At 30.0% G+C, this 20,405-nt stretch overlaps 1 protein-coding gene across 1 annotated transcript in view; it reads left to right on the plus strand.

The window, feature by feature from the left end:
- Positions 1-20,405, plus strand: part of LOC142327391 (intermembrane lipid transfer protein VPS13A-like) — a 250,261-nt gene that overhangs the window by 97,217 nt on the left and 132,639 nt on the right. The window contains exons 18-22 of the mRNA XM_075370414.1: positions 5,453-5,686; positions 7,026-7,168; positions 14,150-14,354; positions 17,564-17,677; positions 19,552-19,731. Coding sequence (XP_075226529.1) covers positions 5,453-5,686; positions 7,026-7,168; positions 14,150-14,354; positions 17,564-17,677; positions 19,552-19,731 — 876 coding nt within the window. The remainder of the gene's footprint in view (positions 1-5,452; positions 5,687-7,025; positions 7,169-14,149; positions 14,355-17,563; positions 17,678-19,551; positions 19,732-20,405) is intronic.

Raw genomic sequence — 20,405 nt, forward strand, 5'->3', positions numbered from 1 at the left:
GAGAACATAAAAAACCTTATTTACAATTATATACTTAGAAAAACATAACATCAATAAACATAGTATGACTTGAAAACTATTGCATTACTGACATATGCTGTAATATTGAAAAATTAGCAATGAACAAATGCCATTAACTTAGACAAATAAATTATAGTAAATCTTATTATTGGCACTGGCCTTTCCTGATTTATGAACAACAAACTTAGCATTAAATAATTCAAACATGTAATTCTAGTTTAATGTAGAAAAAAGGCCACAATAATATTCTAGTACAAAAAGAGTTAATTACAATAATCAAATTGAAATAAATAAACATATAAATAGAGTTCCTTTACTAGTAAGGTTTCTTGAAAATATAAAATTACAAAGAAGTCCTAAAACGTAACTGCACGTCAGAAGTAATTTGCTTTAGGTTAATTTAAGAGAAGTATTATGAATACAGTTCATGAGTAGAAAAGAATTAATCTTGGCGATTAACAAGTTACAAGATTAAATGATAGAGTTAATTACAATAACAACAAATTGTAATAATTAAGCACGTAAAATAGGTTTGTACAGTACTATTTATTTCAATTAGAACTCTGGAAGCACCTTTTTTAGGTTTACGTCAGAGGAATGTTATAATATAGTAATAAACATAAGTAAACAAAGTCGATTGCTGATTAGGAGAACATAATGCGGATAATATTCAACAACAAGAAACGTGCAATAAAGCAACCACAATTCATACTCGTCCACAATACCCGACCTCCAAGTAGCTGGATTACAGGAGCCGCCACGACTCCCAGTCACGTAAAATAGGTTGCAGCTGAACAATGACACAACCTTATATAAGCCACCTTTCGTGACTGCACTTAAGTGAATAAATGGTTTTTAAACTAAACTTGAAATTGAAATGCATAAGGTACGATGAACTGAATGTTCCACAAATTTTAATGATAAAATAACTGTTTAACGTAATAAATAATGAAAATTGAACTTGCCTGTAGCACACAAATATTAGCAAGAAACGAACTCTTGAATGAAGGTAAATGAATACATACAGTAATCCTGGATGTAGTCTGCAGTGGTGTATCAGGAATGCAGGGGTGAGACGTGGTTTAGAGGTTGAGCAGGACGTGGCGTCTCAAAAATGTAGCAACGAGTTTGGAGAAATTCTGCATCGATGAAAATGTAATCAGCAGCTCGAGAAGATTCGGCGTCGACAGAATTGGCAGTATGTAATGATTGAAACACTTTCCACAGAGACGTAATATAGTGAATTTGAAGAATAACTTAACAAAGAAACGAGGTAAAACAAAACATAGAGATCGGTGAAATCACGAAACACTAGTGAGTAGAACTAGAGAATATTTAGACAGAGAAATACCGCAACGTTTATAAGAGTATGAAGACGATGAAAGTATTAACATTATACGAGAAAGAGAGAACATCGAAGCCTGCTCCTCCAAGACTGGAGGACCAGGCACAACGTGAAAGTTAGGACTAGAAAGAACAAGCTGGCGTGGTGAGAAGTAGGGGAAGCGAACAAAGCAATGGACAGAAGAGTGTGTGTGTGTGTGTGTGTGTTGACAACAAGAGTAGTGTCTAAGTGTTAGTATGAGAACGATTAGAGAAAACGTGTGGAATTCGGGAACGAAGTCATAACAAAAATAATTTACAAGCAAGCAGACCACTAAAGAATTACGTAAGGCTGATCAAATAAATTTCTGAATATGCAAGTTGAAGAAATGACATCAGGGCAGACAAAGAGAAATAGACTTCTAGGAACTATGACAATATTGAAATTGGTTGAGAATAAAAAACACTTAAGAATAATATATACATTAAGACCAAACAGCAATAAATAATGCGAGATATGAAATACGTTGACACCAATATGATGATGCAATCAGCAAGTCAAACTGGAGACTGAGAGAAATGATATCGAAAACAAACCCAAACAACCTATTTTAAAATACACGTATGATAATAAGCCTTAGAAAAAATGCAAAATAAAATTACCAAGCCTGTAAACTACAAGACTCTACTATAACCTTGAATTCATTGGAATAAAACAACTTTATGCAACGGCGTAAACATTAAGTTTTATTAAAAGAAGGTGAGAACTAAATTTTAACCTGAAAAAGTTAAATAAATCTAATCTTGAATCTTAATTAGAAAGTGAAATTAATCTCATTTAAATAAATTGATTTAAATCCTCTTTATCCTGTAAAAGAGAAAGAGGTCTTCATTAAAAAAATAAAATGTGAAAATAATTTTATGTAGTAAAATTAAGTCATTAGTAAACTTGATTTATTCATCAGTAGTTACAATAATAATGTGAAAAGGTATGTTATGATGTCGTGTCTTTCATCATGTTTATTTACAGCTGAAATACATATTGTGATGTAATTTTGAATAAAATTGCAGCATTCTTACAACCTGATGTTTCTGTAACACTTGGAATTTCGTGGGAAACAGCATATTGGAAATCAAAGGGTGTATAGTAACTTAGATAACAGTTGTCAAAACTACATTTAATAAACTTGTTCCCATTGATCACTGAAGTCAAGTAATACTGGATACAGTTTCATTATATGCTTCTGAAAGTATTTAATTTCTGATAACCATAACAATTGATACTTAGAGTACAAAAAAATTTTTGTTGCAAACTTGATAAAAAGTTATGGTAAAGTGATAATGAAAAACTTTAATCACCATCACTCTGGATGTAATTATACAGAGTGCTGACACAGATAGTAAAAAAGTAAGGTGAAAGATAAGTTAGAAATGTATGAAATGTGAATGAAGATTGATGGAATAAATAAGCTGGCTGGACATATTTAGAAATGATATAGAAAAAATTATATCTCAAGTGATAACAAATTGCACTGGACAATGGATAAGAAGAGATTTTCTTTTGTTGGTTGGTGTGGAGGAAGTGATTGAAAGGAAAATTGAAGACGACAGGAAGAATTGGAATCATGGATAAGGGGATAATGGATAATATGCCACAAGAATACAATAGATTAAGGACAATTAAATGATGGCAAAGAAATTACAAGCTAATAGATAGAAGGAGAGATGATACAATGTAAAACTTGACTTATGGTTAAATATGAACTACTACTAGATGTATTTATGCCTTTCTGGTCAAAATAGAAATATGCTGTTTGGTATGTGTATTAATATTTCATTTGTTTTTATAGATTAATTTTTATACGTTGCAGTTACAGTAAATAAGTATGATCTTCACAATTGCTGTTTTCAGTTCAAAGGCATTTGAAATAATATTTTGCCAATTGTTATGATTTAGCTGTCCAATTCCTTCCCTTCATGAGGCATAAGGTTAGTTCTAAAACTGACTTCAATTGATTGTTGAAAATAAACTGGTTGCTATTAACAGCAGTTTCTGTTATGCAGCAGTTTCTACTACACTGAAGCAGCAGAAACATGTATTGAGAGAAGAAAAATTGGGAATAAGATATAAATGGCTGATATTAAGTTTAACAGGAATGTTTTTTTGGACAAGAAGAGATATATTGACAATACAGAATTTTTGTTGTAATTTATACCACATATGTGGTATGTGGAATGATATTTCTGCAAATAAAGGAAAACAATGCTGTTAAGATGAATAGATGATGGTTTATGATAATTATGTTTGTGAGTGACAGTGAAAAAATGTTGTGAAAAATTGTTGCTGGAAGACTGGATGTGTACTTGGATGTTCAACTGTATGACAAAAATTCAAGCAAACACTTTTAAAACAAAGAAATGATGGCCTTGTTTTGGGACTCCAAGTGAGATTTACTTATTGAATCAATAAATGTATTGACCATAACAGCAACAAAAGTTATTATGAAATGCTTAAACAGTTCAGAGTTCTTCTGCCTTACATTGTGCAAAGATCTCGGAAGATCACACAGCTTTACTTGGTCTGTTTGTGAAAAACTTATAGCATCTACAGCCTGCACTTGTACTAATTGATAATAATATCTTCACCAAATTTAGATCAGGCTGGCTACTTATGGTTTAAAGTCAGTGGGAGTTCATCTAATAACAAGCTAAGTATACTGCAACTATTGGTAAAGTTTTCTTCTGTAAAAGCTGGTGTGATATATTGAAAAGTGATATAGATATTTAGTCATTTTTGTTTATGCATTTTTTACACCCAAACAAGAATTAAAAAAATTAAGAAGTCAGTTCTGAAATAACCATCATAGTTATGTACGCAGTAAATAGTTGAAAAGGTGGCTGAAGACTCCAGCTGTATCATTTATATCGTAAACAGGTGAATCATAGCTAACAGGTAAACAGATGACACCCCAGCTTTTCCATTAACGACTACTATAGAAAATTTCTTACTTATTGGATTAAAAGTTGTGATATAGTGAAATTTCCTTTCCACATTTTAGGAATATATACTACCAGTTAATTATTGTGTTAGCTAGAAAAAAAATTATACACTGGAATTAATACCCCTTCACCATTTTATTATTACTAGTCAGCTTGATTTGTATTCCCTAGCTTTTTAGCTTTACTCTCAATTGAAGTTCAGTTACTGACTAATTATTATTTCATTAGCTGGTAATAAATACATATTGAAAAATTTATTTACATGATTAATATTTATTGTTGTTTTCATGATTAACATTTATTATAATTGACTGAAATTTTTTTATTTTTTTTGAGGTCATAGAAAATCTGTTTCCATTGTTTATAAATTTACAATTGATAAAACGTAAAATTGAAGTTGTGTTATTTGTAATGTAATTAAAATGTTTAAAAATTATTGATTAAGAAGAATAAAAAAAATTGTTAGATTTTTCTAAAAGATTCGTATAGTTTACTTTATTCTTCATTTTTAATGATCTATCATAATTGTCTCCATCTTTTTTTCACTGTGAACAGTAAATCAACTCTTCCGTTTATTTAGTGATTATATTTAAAACAATGAAGAGAATGTTGGATTGGCTAAGTGTGAGTGTTAACTGTTATTGCAAAACTATGATCACAGATTAAACAGATAGGGGACATTATTAATCAATTTTTTTAACTTAATCTTAACCAGGAAGTCCAAAAGAGTATCCAATATCTTCATATAACTTTCAGTCCCTGATGGGAATTTAATCTAGAATCTAAGTTTTGTAATAATTGATAATAGTGATAAACCACTGACTTAGTTCAACTAATCTTGCACTTGAGCAATATATTACATCCATTTTATTGATACGTAAAACTGTGGTTTTGTGGGCTTTGTTGAAATTATTTGTTTTTTTTTTTTTGTTATGCAAAAATGTCTTTTAAGAATTTTATTGTTTAATTTTTTTTGCCAAAATTATTATTGTATTTTAACTTTTGCAAGTTTTTGAACACAGTTGTCAACAATTTAATACTAATGTTGCCAACATAATTTTGTTTAAATTACAATATACGTAACAGTTTTTATGTACTTTGTTTTTAGATAGTGATACAGTTATGTAGATCAAACAACAGAGTGGATAAACCATATTTAATGTTAGTACTAAGGAAACTTTGTTGTGATACTGCATTAATGGAATATGGGCCTGCAATGCAGGCATCCCTTGGTGATATACAGCTAGTAGATAAATTACATGTCGGTGCATCTGGAGAATATCTTGATTTAGTATCTTCAGAACTGCCTGGTGAAGATCTTATCACTATATTATATCGAAAGGTACATAATCTATTTATCTTACTGTAATTCATAAGAAGTATATGTGAAGATATCTTGAAACTGAGAATGTAACAAATTAATATTTGATTATTTCTTCTGATGATCTGTTTAGGTAGAAAACGTTTCTTTTCAGATAAGTTATTTTTGAACATGGGTTAAAATATTTATGTATTGAGGTTTTTAGTGTAAATGTCTTGGATGGGCCATGAGAACTTACAGGTTTTCAAAATGAAATGACTTTTTTGAGTATTTGTTTCAGCTCCCTCATTTTTTAAACAGCACATTTGTAACATGGTTTCCACCATTAAACCTGCACTGTTCCAGATTATAAAACAGGCTTTTACTTCATTACATGTACTTTATATAATATAACTGTAATTTCTTGTATTGCCTTGAGTTCATTAACATCCATAGAGTTATTAATGTATTCTTTAGTCTTATGTTAACCTCAAAAGAAAATAAATAATGGACTTGCTAGGAATATTTCCTCTGGAAATCAAATGACTAAAACATTTTTTCAGTGACCACCAACATGCTCTTTGTAGTGTAGGCTATTCTCTCCACTGTGCTGGAACCATTTCATTTTGGTATCAATTCTATGCTGATGTAGTTATGGAGCAAGGACATGCCTTAATATAAGTACCAAACAGAAGACAGCGTGACCATCCACTTCAAAGAAATAAAGGCCTGTAATGAAAAAGATGTATACACCACACCAAACAGTTATGCATAATAGAGAGTGCATATGAAATTGTTAGTGATTTGAATCAACTAGTAAGAAAAATCTTCTTTTTTTTCCATTGAGCCAGACAAATGAAAATGAGCTTCATTGCTCTGTAGCAGAATTATTTGATTAGTCAGCAAGTTTATTGAAATTTTAAACAATATCTTGTGATTTTTTTTTTCAGTGATTGGCTTCTTACAATACTATCAAATTATGTGAAGGAGTTAAAATATTTTGATGAATTCTGTCTACATTAAAATGGGATGAAAAATGGGATAGCTGAATCTTTTTTTTGTTCAATATAAAACTTCCTTACATTACCTGCTGTACTATTTCAACAGTGTACAGCAATCCACTGCACTGCTTTATTGGTAGTGAATAGCATCTGTAATTAAAGATATGGGGAGTCCATTTTCTATTTAAGTGTCAGTGTTACTGACTTGTTATCGTACAAAACATTTTAGGTTCCTCATTTGTATAAGGAGGAATAATGTAAATTTACAAAATAATACATTGATACAATATCTATGAAACGTTAGCACTAGTAAAATATGATACATATTTAAAAAAATATATATGTGTATTTGATTGTAAAGATTTCTAATTTCTTTATAGGTACGGTCAGATTGTCCTGATTTTAAATCGCATTTTCACAGTGTAGAACGATCACTGGTGATTGATTTTTCAATGGTGTCTGTTGTATTACATAGAGAAGCAATTGTCACAATGAATAAATATCTTCAGTATATTATACAAAAGTATGTACTTTAATAATTAGAATTATGTTTATTCTAGTATGCAATAATAATTGTTTTTTTTTTTGGGAGGGGGACAAGTTGGAAATGCATTTATGCACAGTGTCAGGCTCCCACTGGTGGTGAAACTGCCATCAGTAGACTACCAACTAAAACCACCCCCCTTTGTACTACAACTTGGCTTGGATTTATTTTACACATTACTTCAGGCCGAGTCCTTCTATTCTAGCTTGAGAAGGCTGTTACCTAGTTTTCACCTGGCTTGGGACTATTAAGGTGGTCCTTCTTGGCCCTGAGAAAGCCCCCAACAAAGCGGGCCACACTCTTCTAGTTGCTCAGATCACAGAACATCATCGCAACCATGTTATAGAGGCTCACTGCTTCAAGATGCACCTCTAGTGTCTCTTGATCTGCCGCTCACCCAGCACTTTTAAAAAAAGGTGTATTCAGTGTTGTCATATACACTGAGCCAATAAAGGCAGTCAGGGGACAGCACTTTCCCTATGTCATAGAGATAAGCACAGAGGTATGTCATGGAGATAAGCATGAGTAAGTTACCTCTTAAAAACTGGGTCACATAGTACTCCCCCTCTCCATGCCGCTGCTCCGATAAGAGGGATAAGTCTTGAGGTCCATCATCCTCTAGGCTTGCAGTCCCAGGTCTCTTACCAGGCAAGAAATGTGCAAGTCTGTTCCTCCCCAGTGATGGTCTCCCAGTATTCACCTGCTTGTCACCTCCTGTAGGCCACCTGGTGCTCCATTGCCAAAAGAGCAAGGATTTAACACCGGTGTCTACCAGAATGCTCCAGGGCTTGAAGCATATCGCTCCACTGTGCAGTGTTGAACATGTTTTTCATGTCCAACATAACAAGAAGGACCACACAATGTGAAAATGATTACTGTGATCTTCTGCTCGTCATACCACATCAACAACCTCTTGTACTGCATCTAGGATTGACCGACCCTGCTGGAGACTGTACTGGTTGGGTGACAGCACCTGCCTGATTCATTGCTGCAACCAGTCTCTCCCTTAATAGTTTCTTTAAACTTTCCAAGCTGTGTCAAGCATATACAATGGGAGGTAGACATACACAATGACAGAGACTCTAGGTCTCCTTTGCCCTTTGGGAACAGCACAAGACACATGGTCTTCCATCTAGAATTGAAGGCTCCAGCCTCCAGATATGAATTGTACATCTCTAGAGGCAGACGGGGCCTGCAACGCCCCAACTTGAGAACCTCACCTGGAAATAATAATACTAATAATTTATTTATTTTATTATTGTTTTGTGCAATAAAACAACTAAATGTATTGTCCAAAATGCTTCATATATTGCTTGGTATATTGCACAAAAAATACAGGTATTACAAAATATGTACATGAAAGTTACACATAATTCAAAATATATATAAATAATATGAATAAAATAGAACATAACATAATAAAGATATTACAAAATTATTATGATAATTTTGTAAATAATAACAATTATAATTTCAATAAGAATAATATTAATAAGAGTTTTTAATTACTATGATTTTAATTAACAGTTTTAAAATTAACAGCTTAAATATAATACTATTTAATATAAAATACAGTTAATTATTAAACATAATAACAGTCTTTAATATTAAAAATAATAGAATAGTTCTTAATTACAATAATTATTATTTTAACAGTAGTAGTAATGATTTAACTGTAATATTAATAATTTGCATATTATGAAAATTATTAATATAATGATGATTTTGATTATAGTAATGTTTTTCTAATATTAAAAATAATAAGAAAAAAAAAAAAATTTTTTTTCATTTTTAATTAAACTAAGGAAATGCAAACTATGGTTCTTTTGTAGTTTTATAGCAATCCATCTCTAAGGATGAGTTTCAGTTATATGTTTCAACTGTCCTGTAAAATATAAAAATATAAACTTCTTAGTTCATTAACAAAATTCTTCTTTGACTGAAAAAATCAATTCTCTTGTAATTGTCTACTTCAGTAAAAGTAGTTTTCTCTGTCGGTGAAATAGATTGCATTGTGTAAATAAAAGGGCAAAGGTTTCTAATATTGTGTCTGGAAATACGTAGCTGTATTTTCATTTTATACAGGATTATAACCATGTAATACTTTATAAAAAAAATTAAAAAGTATTCTCTGCGACATACAAGAGATGGTAAATTATAAATTGTCTTTAGTTGTTGTTTGTCAAGTTGTTGAAGATGAAATTTGTGAGAGAACCAAGACAAAAAGTTGTTCTGGATAGATTCAATTTTTTACGACATATACTCTCTCTGATAATTCCAGATGGAAGTGGAATATTTGTGTTGGCTACAAGTAAGTGACTTGAAGAGTAAGATGTAAGTGCGAGGATCAACAAAATATCTTTCAATTGATTTCAACAGGCCAAGGTTTTGCTAAATTTTAACAAATTTTATTGAAATATCTAAGTAGAGAATTAATCAAACATGATGTAATTTATGTTATTAATGAATGAAACAAACTACTATAATCTCAACTTAAATAAAACTCCATTTCATGATCTCCACTCAATTCTCAGAGTTGCAACCAAAAATTTTGTAGCTCTTCCAAGGTGGTTGGGTATCTGTGGACTGACCATATCTCCAATTACCCTCCTTCCTTTCTTACCTATAATCCTGTCTTTCTTTTCTTTAATCTTATGTTTGGTATCTTAAGAATCTTACATTGATATCATAATTCATGAAAATTAAAGCTTAGTGGGATAGACAATCTATGGATATATCTCAGCATCTCATAAACTTATTTACAGCCTAAGTGGTTTTGGAAGGCTAAGACATATCCAAGTTCTTATATAGAATGATTAGATCTTATTTAAAAACATAATTTCATTTTATTGCAAACTTTTATGAAATGCAAAGTTTAAATTTTTATTTTTATACTTATATGGCTATCAAAAAGCAATAACTATGACATTCATCATGAATTTTAAGTAAAAGTAATTTTTTAAATCTTGTAATATTCTATAGATGTGAACTTGCATGCCTGGGTAATCATGGAACTTGAACAAGTATGCATACTTCAATGTAAATGCAAATCTTTTATTCACTGTAACATCTCAATGTAATTATTTTTTAATTTCTTTTAAAATTCTAGCCTACTAATAGTATAAAGATGTTGAAAAACTCAACTTTTTAAAAATTCCCATAAAAAGATAATTTTATGTAAACTGGTAAACAATATCCTTATACCAAGAGCTGTAGGCTCCATCATATTGAAATCATGTGGTAATATTCACTGTTGTTTGCTCAGTTTATATCTGATAAAATGTTTGAGTCACAGCTGATGATGACACAGCGTGTCATCATGCAAAACACTATGGTTTCTGCAGGAAGGAAGTTCTGATTAGTTTTGAGAGTTTGTAGCATTCAGATATTTTTTATTAGGTCTCGATGCTTCTTACATAACATGAATCTGTGTAGCTTCAGAATTCCCAATCCACATTTCAACTAAATGAAACAGACACATTTTTAATGCATTTTCACATTTTTAATTAGATGTTAAAAGATCATAATATTAAAGTTGAAAGTGATAAAATTATTGTTGCGCAGATTCATAATGGTCACAATGTTCATAAAATGTTTTTATATTGTACCATTTAACAGTAATTAATTACACTGAATAGTGGGAAAAATTATAACGTAACAGTTCTACCATTTGGGACTATTGATTTACAATTAGCAATTCAATATCACTTGCTCCATGAATGTATATATATATTAAAGCACATATGGTTAATTAATTTAGTAATGGAAGGAAGTGTACTGGTAAAAACTGTAGGGAGAAATTAATAATAAGAGCTGCAGGAGAGAAGATTAGTAGTAAAAATTGTAGGAGGCAGATTAGTAGCAATAACTGTAGAGGGGAAAGGAAAAGTGCATCAAACCCATCAAATAATGACAAAAATTTAGAATTTTTCCTTCATCGCTGGTTTGATGAAGTTCTCCACTCCTTTCATTCTAGCTTTTAATTTCATTATATTTGTAACATCCTACAACTATTTTGTGTATGGCAGCGTTTCTCAACCTTTCAGTATTTGCAACCCAATTTTCAATCTTAATTTTCATCATGCTCCCCCCCTCTCGTACAATAACAATGTATACAATAATAATGTATTTTGAGGATTAAAAACCATAAAAATGACCAAGAATAAGTAAATTTGGCAGCACTGATCTGCTGCTTGACAAAACCAGAATCGATGCCTCTCTATTGCTCTCTGTTTTACATCCACCATATCTGACAATCTCACAGCTTTGTGAGCAGTGACAAGATTTGTTTTGAGCATTCTGGAACTTCTATGTGACCATCTGCACAAACATGTATAAATGCTGCACCTCATTCGATTCCAGCCAGTCTCAATTGAGTCGATCTTTCTATTGCTATCGAATCTATCATGAATGTGTATATTGTAATTTGCGTGTCAATTGCAATTCATGGTATTAAATATTCATGGCAATAGATTTATACAGAATCATGGATAAATTTTTAAGTGGCAGCAGATGAACATTAGATGATAGTGAAGCATCAACAAATGCACAGATGAGTGCAGTTCAGAAAATAAAATCAAGAAAATGTTCTCAAGAATACTTAAATTTTGGGTGTACCAGTACTGAAGTAAATGAAGAAGAAAAGCCCCTGTGTGTCATTTGCTCAAACATTTTGGCAGCAAACAGTATGAAAACTAATAAAATTAAACAACACTTCATAGTATGTTAACAAACCCTGAGAATTCTTCAAATTAGAATTAAAATCATATCAAAAGCAATCATCATTTTAAAAAAAATCTTTTTCTGTGAGTGAAAACACTTTACTAGCCTCTTACAAAGTTTCATATAAAATAGGCAGATGTAAAAAGCCTCACACCAATGGTGAAGAGCTTATTTTGCCAGTTGCAATTGAGATTGTAGAAACTATGTTTGGAGATAATTTTGCCACATAATTACAATTCACACCTCCATCAAATGATACTGTTGCCCGTTGAACTGGTGATATAGCTAAAGATGTACAACATCAGCTTTTCAGGAAGTTGTGTGACAAATTATTTTCAATTTAGCTTGATGAGGCAACAGATAGCAATAAAAATGCTCATTTCATTGCATATGTTGGATTTTGTGATGGTATGTCACCAATGAAAGAACTGCTTTTCTGCAAACCAACAGAATTTAAAGCCATAGAAATCGCATTATTTGCTATCTTAAATGATTTTATAAACGAGGCAAACACAGAGTGGAGAAATTGTGTTGGAATATGCATCCATGGTGCTTGATTCAATGTCTGGTAGATTCCAAAGTATACAAGCACCTGTGAAACAAAAATCTTCACAGTGTATCTGGATATTCTTCTCAGTATGACCACAGAGAAGCTCTGGCTTACAAAGAAATGAGTCCTGGTCTGAATATTGTGCTAATGACAGTTGTAACCATAGTAGATTATATAAAATGAGACCCCTAAAATCAAGAATCTTTTCTACACTTTGTAAAGATATGGGTATAGTACATTCAGTGTTACTATTTTATTGCGAGGCAAGATGGTTATCTTGTGGGAAATCTTTGCATTATGTTTATGAATTAAGAGATGAAATTGCCATTTTCTAGAAGAGGAAAACTGACTGGAAGCCGAGAACTTTTGAGGTGGATTCTTTTTTGATGGAATTGAACTACTTAGTTGACATATTCAAGAAATAAACTTGAATCTTCAACTCCAAGGAGCTAATACACATATGTTGGATACGAGTGATAAAGTTAGAAAATTTTGTAGAAAATTGGAATTGTGGAGCAAAAATATAAAGCAAAAATCCTAGAAATGTTTGCAAATGTGGACGAACGTATTAAAATTTTCAAGGATGAAGAACATGTGAAAGTTTTTTTTGTAACCACTGAAAAACATTTACCCATGCTGGCAAAGAATTTTAAAAAGTATTTTCTTGCTGACAAAAACTTGGTAACAAGTTATGAGTGGGTTAGAGATCCATTCATAATACTTCTGAAAGGCCTTCAACTGCCAAAGAAAAATCATCATAGACTTACAGCAGGTGGTGAAATCAAAAGACAATTTAATAATAAATCACTCTTTGAATTTTGGGCAGGGGTATGAGTTTTCTGCCCTGAAAATAAGAGCATTTCGTATATTATTACCATTTTCAACATCCTACCTTTGTAAAACCAGTTTTTCTGTGGTGGCTACTTTGAAGATAAAATATAGATCTCGGCTAAATATAGAAAAAGAACTCAGAGTGTCTATTTCTAATATTAAATCTTTCTTCGAAAAACTTTGCTCTGCAAGACAGTTCCAAGGGAGTCACTAATAATTATTAAACTTGTTTTTAATTTAGTACTGATAAGTTAATTATTAAATACATTATATAATACTGAAACAATCCTATTTATAAGTGTATTATATCAGTGTAAATGTGTATTTTGTTATTTATTATGTCAGAATGTATTTTGTTTTGCTTTCCTTTCAGTAAATTAATACATTTTTTAATAATATTTCTTTTCGATATGCTTGCGTCCCCCATCTAGTGTTATCACATACTCCTAGGGGAGCGCACTCACCAGGTTAGAAACACTGGTGTATGGAGATGTATTAATTTCACAGTATTCTTTCTCACTGACCAGTATTGTTTATTTTTGGAAGGAAAGATACTGATCATTATCTCTGAACACTAAGCCTGCTCACACCTCTGAGAAGTTGCATATTTGCACCGCAGATATTAAATTTTAAATTATGAACTAGCCATTGAGCTAATAATTGAATATATTTATTTTGGTGTAGTCCCAGTATATTTATTTTGGTGCAATTATGCTCTCTTACTTTAAGGCAGAAATATTTCTTATAAATTGATTTTTCCTGTCTAAGTTTCAAGTTGTATATCCATAACTGAATAATAAATGTCTTATCTGATTACTAATCAATTAAAATTTTATTTAATTTTGATCTAATTTTAGGATTAAGAGTAGGGAAACAGAAGTTTTGTTTAGTGTTATATCAAGTAAGAAGCAGGAATTTGTACAGCAGTTGTTACCATTGTTATTTGGTGCTGAAAATGATCCCCCCATACCTCCTGGTGCAACTAAATTCAGTTATTCTACAAGACTTTCGGAATTCAAGCTACGCCTATGTGATACCGATATGGAATTCTTGTTGTTAAAAGTAAGGCTATAATTTCATTATAATTATTTTTATTACTTGGATAAAGGAAATTTAATAAAATGTTCTAGTAATATTAAAGACAAATAAATGTGGTTAGGCAATATAGAACATAATTATTTTGATTTTTAAAGGAAGAGATGTCATATGTAAATTAAAAACCATTAAAAAAGAAAGTAATTTCCATATTTACATATAATTAGTAATGTAAGAATAATTGCTGTATGAAAAAAATATAAGAAATTTGTTAATAAAAAAAATTTAATTATCAGAAATTGATTAAATTTTCATTTTATTTACTTGAATTATTATAAGTCTCATGTTATATTCAGTGCATGTTGATTGTCCTGAAAAAGATAGAGCCTGTAATCAGGAAAGGACAATATAGGAAATTAGAATACTTTATTTTATTAAAACAAGGATAAATTTTCTTATTTTAACAAAAAGTTTATGTAAAATAAGGAAAAGAAAAGGAGTTAAATATTTAATTAAAAATGTTATACAAAACTAGTGAGTATAAGATGCATAAAAGGGCTGGCCCATAAATGTAACACACAGTCGTTCATTACTCTCAAATGAAACAAAGAAATGTGGCATAAAAGTACATTTTATTTGCTACAAAAACTTATTTATTTTTCCACACAGTCCCTATTTACAACTATACATTTCTCCTAATGGTGAACCAATTTTCTCATCAGTTTTTTTATAATCAATGTAGAATGCTGGCAGTCTTTCCTAGATGCATGATTTCATTGTATCCTTCAGTTCATCATCTGTGATGAAATTAATATCTTTAATGTCCCTCTTTAATTACAAAAAGAAGTGAAAATTTAGGGTGCTAAATCTGGTCAGTATGGAGGGTGTGAAATAAGTTCAAATTTAAATTTCACAAGAGCCTTGGCAGTTGTACCCAGTGTGCCCGAGCATTATTGGGTTGCAGAATTATTGGACCCATATATTGTTAAACATAACATATACCCATCTACTCATATGACTTCAATCAACAGTTTCATCATATAAATGGCTTTTAGACAATGATAAATGTTACTATTGTTCATGTTTTACTGCATGTTGTTTTAAATGCATTGACATTGCAGACATATTCAATTCCATAACAATGGAGAAATTGAGAGAGAAGGTCAACAAGTTTTGGAATGTTAGTCGTTGGGGAATGAAACTACAACATGGCAAGACCTATTGCTTTGTGCAAAATTTTGTTCTTTTGTTACATTCTGTTGTGCATTACATTTCAGCCGGCCGTCGTATTACTTACATATTTAAGTTAACATACATCTACCAAAAAAAATCATTAGACTTTCTATCATCTTTAAGTGAAAAAGGTTTTTTTTTTTACGTTTGTATACATCCAGATATAATATTTAAAAAAAATTATAGGTTTATATGAGTATAATCATAGTTTTACTCCTATTGCTTCATTTCAAATGCAAAAGTAACTTTTATTCCAAAAACAGCAGTATAAAACATAAAAGAGTAACTATGTTTAAGCTAGTTTAATTTAGGTTTTTTTTGTTTTTGTGGTGTTATTCCTCCCACAAAGAGTAAAATACTCATGGCATGGGAAATGGTCTGTGTTATCATATGTTATTTTAATACATACCAAAGTTATATTTTGTTAAGATTTAAAAATATTTTGACCTGCTTTAGTACATGGTATTTTTAAGTTCACCTATTATGAAAGTAATATTATAACATGACTGTACTATCGATCTATTTGTTTACTGTGTATGGTTAAATATGACCTTATTCATACAGGCTTCATATTCATTATTCATATTCTTAGTATTGTCCCAAAGTTTTTCATAGGTGATATCAATTAGTTATATTTTAATCTCATTCACCAGTGCGATTTGTAATGTCTGTCCTATAGTCTTTATTATATCAAGTAGTGTGCTGTAGAGCTTTGGCCCCAATTATTCAAAGTTTTATTGAGCAAGCTTTTAATCATTTGGAGATATTCATCTTCAAAGTTTAAAATTAAGTAGTGACAGTACGAGGAGTTGGAATTAGTCTATTTTTTTTTTTTTTTTAACAGTATGTCAGTGGTTTTTCAAATGAAAATCTTTTGTAAATTAATAATTTCAAAAATCTGGGCAATTGGTAAGGTTTTTGGTACTTCAAATATTAATATCCAAATGAAATTTTTAGTAATTTGCAAATCTTTTAGAAGATAATTAAAAGTTTTGTCTTGTGCTATAACTCTATAAGTTAACACAGTGTGTAATATTGTTCTACAGACAGTGAGCAGGTAGATCATTTTAAGATTTTTTTTTAAGCTTGGTAAAATGCTTTTATTTACTTTCTTATTAGATTGTTGAAATGTTTCATGTGCTCCTTCAATCTGAGATGACACTCTATTACAATTTCTAGATATTTAGTGCAGAAACTGTTTTCTACGAGCAAAGGAGACTGTCCAGAGCAGTCATTGTTTAAATGTCAGTTTATAGAGGAGTCAGACCTGCTTTAGTTTGAGAGAGTGGTATAATTTTTATCTTGTCTAGATTTAATTTTAATGAATGATTTGCAAGCCAGTCTGATATACTATTGATTATAGAATGAGCTCTCTGATAACAGCTTTCACAGTTGGTGAAAATTATCATGTTGTCTGCCAAGGTAAGCACTGATAATAATAATGTCACTGATGCTTTTTTTTTCAAATACAGCATTTAATGAAATAAATCTCAGACACAACAGTTGGAATTGCTTTCTGTGGGAGTAATGATCTTCGTTAGTAGCCATTTCCTTTGATGAACAGAGAAAAGATATCACTTGTAGGCCTGAATAACACCAGCATTTCCATGGACGTAACATGTGGATTTTCAAAAGTTTATTTTATTGTCATTGTTCTGTTATGTTAGAAGAATCTGTAATTTATCAAATTAGATACAGATCCTAACAATATTGCAATGTAGTTCATTTGACTACTGTACAGTCTATATTTTAAGTGAAGAATTCTATGTGTAATCACTAGAATGTAGCTTTCCAATATACTTGACATGAGACTCTTGTTGATTTCAGAAGTGACTATAGATTTTAGGCATTATTATTACTGTGTTATGACATCTAATAGACATCCATCTTAAATGTGGTTCATAGAAATTCTATTGAATTATCATTTATTCCTTTTTTTAATACATTTATGGCTTCTCACTGCGTTACATGAATGTTTATTTTTATTGTAATTTTTTGTACAGGTGACTGGTTTAGAGAGTGATTGTTTATTCAAGGCAAATGAGCGTATGATATTAAGGGTGTACTTATCTGGATTATCAATTGATGATTTATCGGATATGACACTGTATCCAAAAGTAAGTTATTCTATTATAATATAAAGTAGTTATTATTTAAATAATATCTGTCAAGAAGTATAATTTAAAAAATCATATTTTATGATTTTCATGACTGTTATTATGCAGAACAGTACAACAAAGTACAATGTAATACTTTTTTAAAGACTATGGATGTAATGTGGAAGAAAAGAATTTACTCCAAAAGGTTTCCTTCTGTATGTTTATATGTATTTATTTCAAATTAGCAATTAAAATTCAAATTTTCTGACATTGCATGATTGAAGTTAATGGATAAAAAAAGAAACTGTGAACTTAATTATTAAAAAAAAAAAAACAAATAATGATTTTTACTATTGTCCTAAAATCTTTTCTATGCAATTAAGAACTGTTGTTGGTATGTTTTGCTGTTTTTGATTCTTGAATAGTCATTATCAATGTTCTTAAAATCAAGAGTGAATATGTATCAATTTATCTCTTAACCATTCTACCCATCAATTACACAGTTAAATATTTTCAGTATGATTTATCTGACAAATGTTCTTCATTGTTTTTTTTTTTTACTTAAAAAAGAAATTTTTAAAACTTTTCTGTAACTTTTAACCACTTGAATGACAATGTCTGGTTAGGTAGTAATAACTGTATCACCAGAATCTAACAAGATTCTGTTACAGAGGTTCTACATCCTTTTACATGATTGGAGGTAGTATGTTTAAAAAGTACGAATGTCTCTGAAACATATATTAATAAAAATGTTATTAATTATCAATATTATTATATCCATAGCTTATTATTTTAATTCAAATGATTCAGAAAGAATTATGGTTTGAAATGAACATTGTTTATTTTTTGTAAGTGGGTACTTACAGTAGTAGTATTGATAACACACATCAGCTGTCAGCACAATATGTTGATTGCACCATAATGAGTTCCATTTATCTTTGTTATGAGAAAGAAAGAATTCTTTTTTCTGAAAAAAAAACTGTTCAAAAAGTTTTTGTATGAAAGAGAGAAAGATTTCTGAAGATGCAATAAAATTAGTACAAAAGAGAATGTAGAAGGGCAAAACTAACTTCGGATAATGTATAAAATATAAGAGGTTACACACTAAATATTAATTCAGAACAGATTTTGTACATATTATGGTATAGGGAGTTAGTTACACATCACTGAACATAAATTTCATTTGTCTATTTTCACTTCACTAATAGTAAAAGTTATTATTTTAGTATAATGTTGTTTATTAAAATATATATATATCTTAAACTAGTGACTCAAACTTCTTTCATGCAAATGTTTTAAAAAGTATGTTCACAATGATTAAATTATATTTTACCTGAAATTCTTAATGCATTTTTTTTTTATTTTGACCAAGTTCATACAATCAGTCTGTTTTCCCTATTTTTTCTTCTATTACTCCATTTGGAGCTCCCATTATTAATAAGTAATAGATTTTCATCATCTTTTTACATATTTGATAACATATATATGAAAGATTTGTATGTTTTTATTTATGTATTTTTTTATTGAAAAACCTTGTCCACAGTTATGGACTTGGATGTATGTATGTTTCATTTAAATTAAAATAACTGTTGCTATATCAATTTAATTGAATATTACCTCTTATTTAAATTATCTATCGTAACTACTTTGGTTTTAACCTCTTTGGTAATAAAAATGATTCGAATATTTTCTGATAACTTGTTAAACTACATGGGATCCTATTGGAGAAGGAGACTTTTTTACCTTTGGAATAATCGAGAAAAGACTTGTAAAAAACAATGATTTCATGAGTTTGCTATTGCTTTATCATTTAATTATGATTATATTCTTTAACATCAAAATAGTTTGTAATATTTAGTGCAAATATTTATATGAAAATTGATTGGTTATAGGTTTTATCAGTTGAAGAAGATAAAGTAATAGATTTTAAATATATGCGTCACAGTCCTCGATTGTACAGGCAAACAGATATTGATGCCAAAAAGGATGATGTAAAATCAGATGGAAGTCTTAAACTTCATGTTGGTAGAGTGCATGTAATTGTGCTCTATAAGATGTTCATTGATTTACAGGTAATTATGTTTTGATATGTTTTCAGCTTAATCTTTTAATAATATTAGTGTACTATTAAGGGGATGTAATGTACTATTAAATGGATTGCTGTTGATTATTCTGCTCTCTTGTAATGCTGGTTGTCATGTATTACCAAAATCAGAATATTTTTAAAAAAAATAAGAAAATGATTTGCTTCTAATTATATGCCTACAGAATTTTTTTTTGGAGTTGTGATAGAATTGTTTCATCAGAGTTATTACAGATAATGTAATGTTGTGGGTTTGCTAATCTCAAAGAGATTGAGAAGCCTGATCAGTAAATTATCTAATAGCATATTAGATGTATTTGAGTTTATAGCATTTATGTACTATGTGCTAAATCAGTTATGACTAGTTTATATTTGCATACTTGTTCAGTTTATGTTAAATGGTTTGTTATAGGAAAAGGTCATATTTTTACGTAATTTATGTTGTTGAATTATCTGCTTTTTAACAGAAGTTTTAATATAACAATAAAAATTAAAGAATATTTATTGATTTGTGTTGGTTTTTTTTAATTGTTTTATTACAAAAGATCTATGCATAAGACATAATGTATGTATGAGCATAAAGACTTATATGAACAATAATGCAATTTAAAAATAAGTTGTTCTTTTGCTAAAATTATCTTTTAAAACCTTAATAACTTATTT

This window comes from Lycorma delicatula, chromosome 7, assembly GCF_047948215.1.
Source record: "Lycorma delicatula isolate Av1 chromosome 7, ASM4794821v1, whole genome shotgun sequence".
Lineage (NCBI taxonomy): Eukaryota > Metazoa > Arthropoda > Insecta > Hemiptera > Fulgoridae > Lycorma > Lycorma delicatula.